We start from the raw sequence: 12,125 nt of genomic DNA on the forward strand, positions 1-12,125 counted from the left end.
CTGAAGGACAAATGTGAGTTTGAAGCTGCTTTTTGCCCAAAACAGAGCTGAACGGGGCAGCCTGCCCGCAACAAGGGGTAAAAGCCAGCAGGGTGGGCACTGCTCCAGCCCCACGTGCCACCATACAAGGCAAGGGACATTCTCGGAGCAGCCAAGGGCACCCAGGCTCCAGGGAAAGCAGGCTGGACACCTCCTCCATTAGGAACGATGTTACACATCCCCAGTCTTTATAGAAGACCTAATATTACAAAAATATAGTCTTAAAAAGGGAGGTGAAAATCCCCACACTAATCACAACCGGAGGCAGAAACAGAGCCTCTAATTTAGGGGGAAAAAAAAAAATTGCTCGACAACAACAAAAGAGCTTTCATGGAATTTGAAACAGTACCTCGGACCTTGCAGGAGCAGTGAGGGGCAGAAATGGTGCTCGTGAGGGAAGAACCATCTCACAGAGAAATCCAGGCTGTAGAAATGCAGAAACCCACCAGCACTGAGCCTTCCCCGAGCCACTGCCTACCCCTGTAAGTTTTTTTCATCACATGCTGAGGATGAGGAGGAGAGGGACGAGAGGATTTAATGGCACGACCCTGGCTGGCAGTGGGGATGGCAGAGTAGCAGCACCTGGCAGCCGGGGAGGGGGGAAATTAAAGATAAATAAATTGGCTTTTATCAGTAGGAGAGATTGATTCCTTTTTTCATCAGAAGCTGGTTTTGCTTGCAGTGCCCCAGCTTTGTGGGTCCAGCCAGTAAGCACGGGGGGGAGTCTGGGGTGCTGAACTGCATGCAGCAATGGTGCTGTGGCAGCATCCCAGGGGATGAGCAGCTGGAGGGGTCACTGCACCCAGCCCCCGCAAAGAAGCTCAGGGCCCGGGTGGGCTGCGGGGACACGCTCATCCTGATGAGCTCGGACACCCCCAGCTCACCAACAGCGCATGGATGTGTTTTTCAGTGAGGAATGCCAAAAGGAAGGGAAAGAGCAAAGCTTTCGGAAGATTTAATCTAACATGGGGGGATGGAAACCCCCACTGAAACCCAGGATCCAGATCCAACCCCATTACTCCACTCCCTAAACAGCAGCTCCAGCAAAATACAGGCTCCACAGAGCTCCCAGGAGTGAAAGAAGCACTTAAAAAATAGGCAGCATCACTCTTTGTCCACTAAAAGACCCGACTTTGAGCAGGTTTCAGTGCTGGCACCTCCTTCCCCAGGAAACTTCTCGCCATCCAAGGCACTGCTGGGACCTGGGTCTCAGCCCAGGAGCGCACAGGCCACAGCCAAGCAGGAAAATCGTGTTTTCCTGCCAGAGTATCGTTGACGTGGGAGGCAGGTCCTGCCTCCGCCCCGGCCCTTCATGGCCCAGCACCCCCTCTGCCCGCAGCCCCGGCTGCTCTCGCTCGCTGGAGCCCGGGTGGTGCCGGCGAGGCGGGGAGCAGGACGGTGGGGCTTGGAGTTTTGATGACTTTAATTACCAAATATTTTCTACCTCAGAGTGGAAAATAGGCATCAAGGCATCTCTTGAGCCTGGCTCCTGCAAATGCTGCCTGCCCTGGTGCAGGCATCGAATTCCTTATGGGCAGCGGGATGAAGCCAGGCACAGGGATGCCCTGGGCGGCTGGATCCCTCCCGCTCCTCACCCTCGCTCAGAGAGAGGATGAGATGCTCAATGATGCTCAACACCTCCCAGCCAATTCCTCCTCTTCACCTCCAAATCATCCCCTTTGGCCCAAAACCCAACCCAACCACCACAGGGTCCCCAACACCCTCTCCGGAGCAGGAGGACGATGCTCTTCCCACCCCGGAGCCCCCGTGTCCGTGTCGCCCCCCCAGCATCGCTCACCATTGTTGCAGTGCCGTACGCAGTCCTGGAAAACTGCCCGCCACTTCTCCTGCTCCTTGCCCGTCATCACGCAGAAGTAATAGTGCCGGGCGTAGGGGTGCCAGAGGATGAGGGGGAAATCCGTGGGGCACTTCAAGATAGGGGACTGCCCTGATTTGGGTGTCACACCTGCGGAGGGGGGGAAGCATACTTTGAGGAGCAGACGGGGCAGGGCAGGGATGGAGATGCAGGGTTGGAGATGTCCATCTCCCCCAGCATTCAGGGCTGGGGGTGCAGCAGGGGAACACAAGACCCCTCAGCTGCTTCCCAGTGCCTTTGCTGTGAGTTCTACCAAAAACATGGGCCAAAAATAGTGCAAAGAGCGAGCCTCATTCTTCCAAAAAGGAAATCAGAAGTGAAAATTGGGGAAAAAAAAAAAAAAAAAGAATTATTTCCAGCATGAAACCCTCCCCAGAGCTGCCAGCCTGACCCTGCTGCCATTGTGCACATGCCCCAAACTGGCAAAAGGCTGGCTGCCCTATGCAAGCTGTTCCAGCAGCTCCTGCTCCGCTCCCTGGGAGCTGCCCTGGCCCTTAGGGACCTGGGGCAGGAGGACGGTGAGCGGGGTGGTGGCCAGTCCTCCTGGAGGTCTGGATGGAGAAGCAGGAGCCACTGCCTTTGCCCAGTGCTGCTGGGAAAGGGAGATGGTGGCAGCTTGGGGCAGCTCTCAAGGAGCCACAGACACATTTTCCTTCCTTCCCCAGTGGCTGCGGCAGGATGTGAGCAGCAAACACCTCACACTGCACCCTACACCCCACGGGGGAATGGGGCTGTTCTCCTTCCCTACAGCTTCACACCCCAAAACCACCCCTTCCATAAGGTCCACAAGGATGCCCACATCCCAAAACCACCCCTTCCATAAGGTCCACAAGGATGCCCACATCCCAAAACCACCCCTTCCCAAAGGTGCCTAAGGGATGCCCAGCAGCACCAGGGTGCAGGGGACCCCAAGCATCCCTCCTGACCCCGCAGCCACCAGGACCACTCACCAGGCAGGCTGTTGTTCACCAGCTCCAGGTACTGGTCCACGGAGGTGAGGATCTTGTAGCCAGCACTGTTGACCAGCACGCGGGGTGACAGGTCCCGCTCATAGGCCTGAGCAGAAAAAGATGGTCATGGATGATGGGGAGCATGGCCACAGCACTGCAGCGATGGGGTGTCCCCCTTTGGAGCTGTGCCCACCAGAGAAGGGCGAAAGGGTGATGCCCCTCACCAGTTTGTTCTCATAGAGGACCAAGCCGTAGTTGTGCGGGACCACGCAGAAGCGGTTCCTCCACTTCTTGTTCTCCTCGATGTACTGGAAGAGGTTGCCCGAGTAGATGACATGGTCCTCCAGCGGGACCTGTGGGGAGGAGATGCGGCGGGTGGCATGGGGAGGGCAGGGAGTTGGGGCAGCTGGGTACCCCTCCATCCCATGGCTGGCTCGGGGAGCGCAGCAAGGTCTGTTCATGGTGGTTTGGTTGGGGTTTTCTGCACTAGGGCTGTGTTGAGGGTCTCCAAGTTCACCACTGCATTATCTCCTACAGCAGTGCAAATTTTGGAGCCTGAATAGGTGTGTGTGGGTGACACCTTTGAGGGGTACCACATGCATAGCCCTAGAAAACCTCCGAGGGGCTGCTCATACAGCAGCAAAGTCGCACGTGGTGGTGGTCACACCTCTGTCCCTGGCATCTCCTTCCTGGGATATAGACCAAGCTCAGCTGAGTGACATGAGCTCACTTGGCCGAGCGGCAGGTTGGAGCAGAGCCCTCCAGCAGCTCTTCCCAGCCTCAACTACTGTGATTTCCCTGGTTTGGGGCAGGCGGGAGCATGGTACTGCTCAGTAGTGGCCATCAACCAGAAGGTCCTGCCAGGGTGCAGGTCAGAGGCAAGCTGCAGATGGCAGGAACCAAGCCCTGCCCTAGCATGGTCTCCATATGGACATGGAAGAGGAAAAGCAAGAAGCCACCCTGTAGAGCCCAGCACCAGGCAATTCTTAAATGCTCTGGACTTCACGGAGGACCAGCGATGGGAACAGGCTGAAGACATCCCGTGCCCCCGAGTCCCCCCCCCCCGAGGCTGAGCAGCCCCTCGCCAGCTCTCCAGCACCTTTTGGCCTGCACACTGGCAGCATTTACGCCATCTCAAACACAGGCTGGCTGAGCAAGCCAAGAATTTGTCCCAAGAATTTTTATGATCCCAGGAACATAAACAAGAGCCAAGAGCTCTCGTGAGAGTGGGAGCGTGTGGCGGCCGCCTCTCCTGCCACGGCCACCCACCATCCACCACGGTGGCCATCAGGAGGGAGCAGCCAGGGCTTGGGTCCCACCATGCCCCAGCACCGGGACCCTTCTGCAGGACCTTTCCCTCTCCTCTCCCTGCTCTGTCCATCTCCTGGTTCACAAGAACCCTATTGCTTTCCCCAAGCCCCCCACCACTCCCCAACCCCACACCCCCTTGGGTGGTAGGGAGGTCTGAGAGCAGCTTGGCTCAGCAAACAGGCTGACAGCACCTCCCTGCTCCTTACTGCTTTCCAAAGGCCTTGGAAGGGGGAGAAGAAAGCAAGAAGCAAGCCCTGCAGGGCTGGGGGACAGAGGGAGGGATGGGAGCCTGAACCCCAAGGCCACCAGCAGGGATGGGGACAGAAAGGTGGTGCCAGCTCCGGGACTCCCCATCAGCATCTCACCGGGGTGGCCCATCCGAGGAGAATCAGCCCTTATAAACTAGCTTCGAAACCACTGCCCAAGGCAGATGAAGCTGTACAGACCAGCTACTAAAGAAATAAAATCCAGGCTGAGCTCTGACATGGCTCCGGGGGACCCTCGGCCAGGGAACAGCTGTTCACGGCCACCAGCATCCTGGGAGCCCCGGCACAGCCGTCCCCTCCTCACCCACCTTCCTCGCCCGGGGGAGGCACCGAGGCAGCACCACCCAACCCCGGCAAATATTTGGGACAGGTAGGTATGCACCAAATTGCTAGGCTGGGCAGGGAGGGGGCCGGGGAGCGTGCAGGCGGAGGGCCCTGCGCTGCCTGCATCCCTGCCACGGGGACGGGGAGCGACGGGGAGTGAGATCAGGGTCCGGATATGTCAGCTCTGGGGCTCGGCCGGGAGAGGCAGGAGGAGAGAGGATGCTCGGGGACAGGTTTTCAGGGGCACTGGCTGGGGACACCTGGGAGGAGAGACCAAAGACAGAAACATTGATTCCTTATTCTCATCACTGTCGCTTCTTGCTGGCATTTCAGGTGACTGAGCCATGCTTCGGACCCCAGTCCAGCTGTCCCCCTCTGCCCAGGAGGGCCACCAGCCCCTGGTATCACTGCAGGAGCTGCCTCTGAGCACTGCATCCCCACAGAGATCACCAAAAAAAAGATAATAAATAAATAAAATTTTAAAAAACCAAATGCCACATCCCAGCTGGACCTGCCTGAGGACAGGGAGGACACTACCCTGCATCTTCTTAACATCCACAACTTCTTGGGCATATTTAGGGAGCACAGAGCCCAGCTGGAAGAGATGCTTTCCCCAGCTCCTTGCAGAGCCGCCCCACAGACACGCAGGTCCCTGTGGAGTTTGGAGCCCCTGCACATCCCAGCAGCACTGCCAGGACCCCGGCAGAGGACAGGCAGCAGACGGGACATTGCACAAGAGAAATGTCCTATTTATACACTGGTGTTTTAAAAGATTTGCAAGGCGTCCCTGACCTCCCTGCCTCACTGCCATTCCTCAGACATTCCTGGGCTGCTTGCTGGAGTTTTTTAATGAAGCAACCAAGTTCGGGAGGAAGGTACCTCCCAGTGGGGCTGAAGGCATCTGCCAAATTGCGAGGAACCCAAGGGACGTCTTGCTGAGGATGCCAAGTGCCCTGCTCCTGCCCAGGAACATCCACACCTTTATTTTGCTCAAGACACCCAGCACCCAGGCAGCTTTCAGAGGAGATGGGGCACGTGCAGGTGCCTGGGCAAGGTGTCACCCTTGTGGGTGGGCCAGGGAGACAACTACTGTGAGCACCCAGGGCTTGAGTCTGATCTCATGAATGCAATTTCTAGATTTCTTAAAAAAACACCCCTTTAAGCCCCAGACAAAAGCACAAGCCCATCCCTGTGTGCAGTCACATCCCCTCCTGCTTTCAAGGAGCACCCACAGGGCAGCAGCTCCACTGATCTGGCCGGGGAGGAATCCCAAACCCTGACTGGTGAGAAGCCCTGACTGGTGCGCATCTCCTTTAGCAAAGGCAGGAGGGGAGGGCAGGATCCGTTCCCAGGTGCCGAAGCCGCAGGCGACAAGACCCACGGGGGTCCTTTTGCCAAGCAGGAGAAAGGCGGCTGCTGGAGATCAGACTCGGACCCACCTCCTCTTCCCCTATGGGGTCAGGGATGCCTGCCAGGAGTTCCCCACCCCTCCCCGGGCATTTGCCCAGGCTGGAGCATCGCTTGCACCCAGGAGCAGGAGGATGACAGCCCGGCATGTCCCACTCGGGGCTTCCCTGGGCACAAGGGGGTCCGGGGAGCTCCTGCCAGCCCTGGCATCAAGCACACTCATCCATGGGGACTGCAGCCAAAAGCCAGCCTTGCCCCTGCTTGCTACATGTGCTCGTTGCATGGGATGGCATAGAAAACCTTCCTGGCGAGCCCCACGTGCTGCACAGATGGTGCACGATGCCACGGGGATGGGCTGGACCAGTGGCACAGGGGGCTACATCCCACGCCAGCAGGGAGAGGGGATGTGTCCGGGCTTTGGGGAGGACATCGGTCTGGGCTCACCGGGCACAGGGATGAAGCTCCCTGACAGCTCCAGGCTCCTCATGCGGAGCTGGGCTCTTACCTTACGGTGGAGCAGCTGGGCCTGCGGCCCTCCGTTGCCTTCGATCTCATAGCGGACGCTGTTGAAGAGCGCTACGCCATACTGCTCCTTGTAGCACCGGCAAAACTCCCCCAGCACCTTCCCCGTCTTCTCTGCAAGGCAAGAGCAGAGCCGCGTTAGGCAGGGGCTGGATTCAGGGGTCTTCTTGCTGCAGACCCCCCCGGCACCCTGCTCGGACACCTTCCCCCCACCCTCCCACCCACCCAACACCTCCCGTCACCCTCCCGCCTGCCGGAGCAGCCTTCGGTGCCGGGCCACAGCTGAGCCTGCTGCCCTCTGCCCTCCCCATCCAGCCCAGGGACTAATTTGGGGTCAGGATGATCTTTTTTTGGCCTTTCACGTTAATGCCATGGATTCCTCTCCGCAGCAGGAAATTCCTGACATTAAGCTGATTCCGGTGATGCTGACGGCTTCCCCTGCCTTATGCAGCTCTCCGATCCTGCTCCGACCATCTCAGATGGCTGAGATTAGGGGGCAACCCCCCATTCCCCAGCCCCCAGCATCACTCACACCCACCCGACTCCACAAGGGCCACCCTACAGAGGGGCTGGGTGGCTCCTGGCTCTGCAGCTGGCGATGCTGGCAGCAGGGAGATTCAAAGGGAAAAGGACAGCCCAGCTCCCACCACACTCCCCAGGTCACCCCCCCATGTGAGGCAGAGACCCCCACCAGGACCCCCACCTCCAGACTGGGGTAAGCCCGAGGTGCTGGGAGAGCTTGCCCCCCAGCACCCCACATCGGAGGAGATCCCCTCCATCCCCCAGGCAGTCCCAAGGCAGCACCCTGCCCCACGTGCACCCCGCTCCACATAGCACCCTGTCCCACGCAGCACCCTGCCCTCTCCCCTCCCCACCCCAGCTCAACCCCACGTGGGGCTCCTACACAAAAAAAAACCATCACAAAGAATCAGGTCCAGGGAGACAACTTCCCCGGAGCTGTCTTTGGCATACGGAGCCGCCTTTGGCATACGGAGCCTCTACTTTGAATTTCACTCTCAACTTTGCCCCAGAGCCTGTGAAAAGGAAAGAATTTGAGTTGCCTCCAACTATTTCTGACAGCTCAGCCTCTGCCAGAGCGCTGGCGATGGGCGCGGGGAGGAACGATGCTGGCTATGCATCCCCAGTGCAGAAGCCAGCACGATGCTGGGGGCACGAACCCAGACAAAACAGACCCTCGCGCCAGGCCCGGCACAGCTCGGCGGGAGCCAAAATCTCCGGCAGCAGCCGCCCCAGAGCTGCACTCACAGCCAAGCCGGCACGAAGGAGCAGCTTGCTCCAGGGTGCTGCAAATCCCTGTGGAATGAGCAGCTCCAGAGGAAAATGCCACCGGAGGATGGAGGCTGGGGGCAGATAAACCCATCCCCGAGGAGATACTGGCACTGCCAGCACCGCAATGGGAGCAAATATCGTGGGCCAGTGTCTTGCCGTGCTGGGGCTGAAAATCCCTTTAAATTTAAGCAACCTTTTCTCGCGGCAAAGAACGAGACGCCTGCTCGTCCCAGCAGAGAAATTCCTCACCCCCGATTTTGGCATTTTCTCCTGGAAAAGAAAGAGCTCGCAGTCATGCCGCGCTTGCGTCCACGCCGCACCTCTGTTGCAACTCCTGTCTACACAACTATGATTTTGGCCAGGGCTCTGGGCTGCGATGCTGACAGCTGAGATTTAAAAGGACATTTTGAGGTTTCATTTCCTTTCAGTTCATGGGAAAAAAAGAGCCCTTGGTCCCGGGCAGGCGAGACGGCTTAGTCACTCATTCTTCCCTGATTAACAACGGCCAATTAGGAGGTCTTAAGTAAATGGAAAAGCAAAAGTCGATTACTTGCAGACATTGAAACAAAAGATTTGCAGTCAAATATCCAAGGTGACTAAATCTCCCCCAGCCCAGCAAGCCCCTCCGGGGTGCAGAGGGGATGCTGGGGGGCCACTGATGCTCCCTGCCCAGTGTCCCTGGCTGCCCTACCAGCCACCATGCTCAGCCCCAGGGAAGCGAGAGGGGCAGGGGCCCACGGGGGGGCAGGAGGAGGCGGCCAGCGGCGCAGCAAGGGGGTGACACAAAGTGACACCAGATTTGGCAAGATGTGGACCGCTAGCGGTAGTACTGCCAGGCTTTGCTTGAGCGCAGAGGATGGGAAGCCCACGCTGATGATGCCAGTGGGTGCCCCGCCCCGCCCCACGCCAGTCGCACCCTGCGTGGGGCTCATGTATCCCACATAGGAATCAGCTAAGCCACCCACTGCCTCCTTCACCAGGCTGAACGAAACCTCCCAGCAGTGCTGGGGGCTACAGAGAGCATCCTCCCCCCTGTCCGGCTGCATGACCAAGGCCACCCAGGAGCGGCCGTCCCTCTACGAGCAGCTTTGGCTGCACATCCAGCCAAGAGCTGGCGGGGTTTGGGGACAGGTGGCAGTCCAGGGAGCTGTGTCCCCTGCCTCCCCCCAGCCTCTCATCTGAGCTTTCCGCCCCCCGGTCATGGCAGGGCGAGGGAGGGATGGGGCTCGGCTGGCTCCCACCCAGCCACCGCCCCGTCCTGGGTGCGGGCTCAGACGCCCACGGCAAAGCGCTTCGGCAGGCTGGATGCACACGCAAGGACTGTCCCCAGCCACCTACTGACGGTGTTTTCCCAAGCCTGGTGTTTGCTTTGGGACCACTGAGCTCCCGGCACTGACACGCTCCGGGTGCCACCACCCCAGGCCCCATCACACCGAGCCCCGCACACCGCGAACAGCACCGTGCAGAGGCACCAGTCCCCAAGCAGCCGGGGTTACTGGGCTGGCACAGGCTCCGGCACATCCCTCTGGTTTCTGGCAAGGGCAGGGCGAAGTCACCAGCTTTGTGGTCGCAGAGGGGTGCCAACAGCACCCACCAATGCCTGGCTCAGCAGGAGCCCCAGCGCCGGCACCTCCGATCACAGACTTTGTCTGTTCCTTGGCCTCCGGGTTCCCCTCCTTCCCTCCCCAGCCGTCCCCATGACTAAGCCGCACGTGGCGGCTGCAGGAGGAGATAAAGGGGCTCTGCAGCAGCTGGCTTTGCACGGGGAACCCCCGAGGCCAGGCTGCACATGGGGCTGGGCGGGATGCGGGGAGCAAGAAGTAGGGTCCGGCTATGTCACAACAGCTCCGCAGCCCCAGCCACGCTCCAGCCCCGTCCCCAGGGACCCACACAGCCTCCCCATCACCCACCCAGCCAGCACTGCCACCACGGGCACGGCAGGGCAAGCAGCTCCCACGAGGACACCCTGGTAAGGGGACGAAACAGGCAACACAGGTTTGCCCTTGTCCCGGATGACACCCGAGGACCGCGGAGCCTGAGGCTCGTCTGGGCGAAACCGGCCGGGAGAGGTGGCTCCTGCTCCTGCCCACCCCCCCGACCGGTCGTGCCACCACAGCCGTCACCAAGCCCAAAGCAGCGCCGGCACAATGGCACAGGCTGGCCAGGAAGGCAACAACCCCGGAACAGCCGGTGCCGCTGGCGATGCAGGTTGCACCCCCAAAGGCATGGGCAGCCCTTGCGTATTGAGAGGTCACGGCCCGGCCAGAGCAGCCCTGGTCCAGTTTTAGTCTCTTTGAACCAGGGCAGGAGGTGGATCTCACCCTCAGAAGGACTCCAAAAACCATGGCAAGCTGCCCAAGCTGGTCCAGCAGCCTGGACTGGCTGCGTCCTTCCCTTGGAAGCATCTCCAGCAGCAGCAGCAGCCCCACACGTGCACAGACCAAGGCAGAAGCCGGCTCTTACTCTGACCTCCCATATGACCAGGGCCAGCCCCAGCTCCGGCACCTCTTAGAGCAAAGCTAAGGGGAAAAAACGAGCCATGAGCTCCAGGTGTAGCTCAGAGACCTTATCAGCCAGAGAACAGCATGGACAGCTTGACTGTATCCTTCCCTCCAGCTGCTTGTGTTTGCTGCCTGCAGTTTGTTTCACTGTGGCGGGGAGACCAAGGCTCCAGAAACACCATCCTGGCAGCCCCTGGCTTGCAGAGAGACCTGCTGGCACAAGTGTGTGGCCAGAGCTCATTTTCCTCACTACCCTTGAAATCATGTGAAAATGAGAGTGATGCTTTAAATAGCGCAGGCTGTGGCCAGCAGAGTCAGCGGATCTGACAGCAGGGAGGTCAGATCCTGCACAGATTTTGCTGCACAGTTTGCTTGGTTCCCCATCCAACAGCGGTGCCCTTCTTGCTTGCTGAGGATGGAGGAGGAGAGGATGCATCCAGGACCGACGGAGGTATCTGCAGAATCAGGGCTGCCGCAGCATCACAGCATGTCCCAGGTGGGACAGAACCTGGCAGGGGCAAGGACAGGGATGTGGCTCAGCCCAGGTGGCTCCCTGGGACTGGGAACCAGCTCGGCTTCCCCCAGCACTGGGCTGAGCTGCACGCCGCCAGGCAGGCTCTGCCGGGGATGCTCGGCAAAGCTGCTCTTCAGACAAGCATCTCGCCATGCCCCTTCAAAGATACCCGATAAGCTGAGGTTGGAGATGTCATTTGCCCTTTCCTGATGTGGCAGGATCTTGGGTGGGCAGCAAAGGGTTAAAGCTGAAAGGGAAAAGGCAGGGGAGGGTGCACTGCTCCTCTGCACCCAAAAGAGCCTTCAACCCTCTGTGCCCGGTGTCCTGGCAGTAGCCAGGGCAGGGTCCTGGCAGCCATGCCTCTGGGGACGCAGAGCAGCCTCCTGCTCCCCGGCTCCCCCCGGGCTGGCCACCAGGGCATGGCCACCACGCTCACGGCCCCCCGAGGGACAGCGAGCGGGTCCCCGAGTGCTGAGCGGGGCGGCATCGCTGCGAACATGCATGGCCGGGGGGAGCACCCCGGGGCTCTCCCAAACGCACCCACAGGGCGGTGTGGGGACCAAGGGCACGGGGTGCTCTGCGGCTGAGCTGCTCATGCCCAAAGCAGCACATGTATCCACACACACCCAGGCACAAACATGCACATGCATGCACAAATATGCACACACATGAACAAACATCCACACGCACACGCACACCCACCCACGGTCATGCATACCCATGCACACCCAGAGTCATGCATACCCATGCACACCCAGACACGCATTCACCCACACACACCCATGCACATTCACGCACTCACACACGCGCAGACACACACGCACACCCCCTGCAGAAGAGGCTGGAGGCCAGCATCTGACAAATCCGAGCAGGAACAGTCATCCGCAACCTCCCTTCAGCCCACATCCCGTTTTGCAAGCCCAAAGCCCCGCGTCCCTTGCGCCAGACACACCCTCAGATGAGAGACCCTGTCATCCCTCTGCTGCTACTTAAATATAATCAGAGGGGGTGAGGGTGCCTTTGAAATCCCAACCTTCCCCAGAAGCCCCCCTGGGTTTACGTAGCTGAGATGAGCGGGAGCAGGAGCAGCAGCTGGGAGCAGGGATGCCTCACCGGAGGCAGGGA

At 59.5% G+C, this 12,125-nt stretch overlaps 1 protein-coding gene across 2 annotated transcripts in view; it reads right to left on the bottom strand.

Moving 5' to 3' along the window:
- Positions 1-12,125, bottom strand: part of NIBAN2 (niban apoptosis regulator 2) — a 31,875-nt gene that overhangs the window by 8,465 nt on the left and 11,285 nt on the right. The window contains exons 1-5 of one of the 2 annotated variants that reach the window (XM_069771389.1): positions 9,580-10,405; positions 6,679-6,809; positions 3,090-3,218; positions 2,866-2,971; positions 1,838-2,005 (exon numbers count right to left, since the gene is read on the bottom strand). In XM_069771389.1, coding sequence (XP_069627490.1) covers positions 1,838-2,005; positions 2,866-2,971; positions 3,090-3,218; positions 6,679-6,809; positions 9,580-10,390 — 1,345 coding nt within the window. In that variant the 5' untranslated portion in view covers positions 10,391-10,405. Of the gene's footprint in view, positions 1-1,837; positions 2,006-2,865; positions 2,972-3,089; positions 3,219-6,678; positions 6,810-9,579; positions 10,406-12,125 lie in introns of those variants that run through there. The other variant, XM_069771391.1, reaches the window with a different exon arrangement.

This window comes from Haliaeetus albicilla, chromosome 26 (assembly GCF_947461875.1).
Source record: "Haliaeetus albicilla chromosome 26, bHalAlb1.1, whole genome shotgun sequence".
Classification (NCBI taxonomy): Eukaryota; Metazoa; Chordata; class Aves; order Accipitriformes; family Accipitridae; genus Haliaeetus; species Haliaeetus albicilla.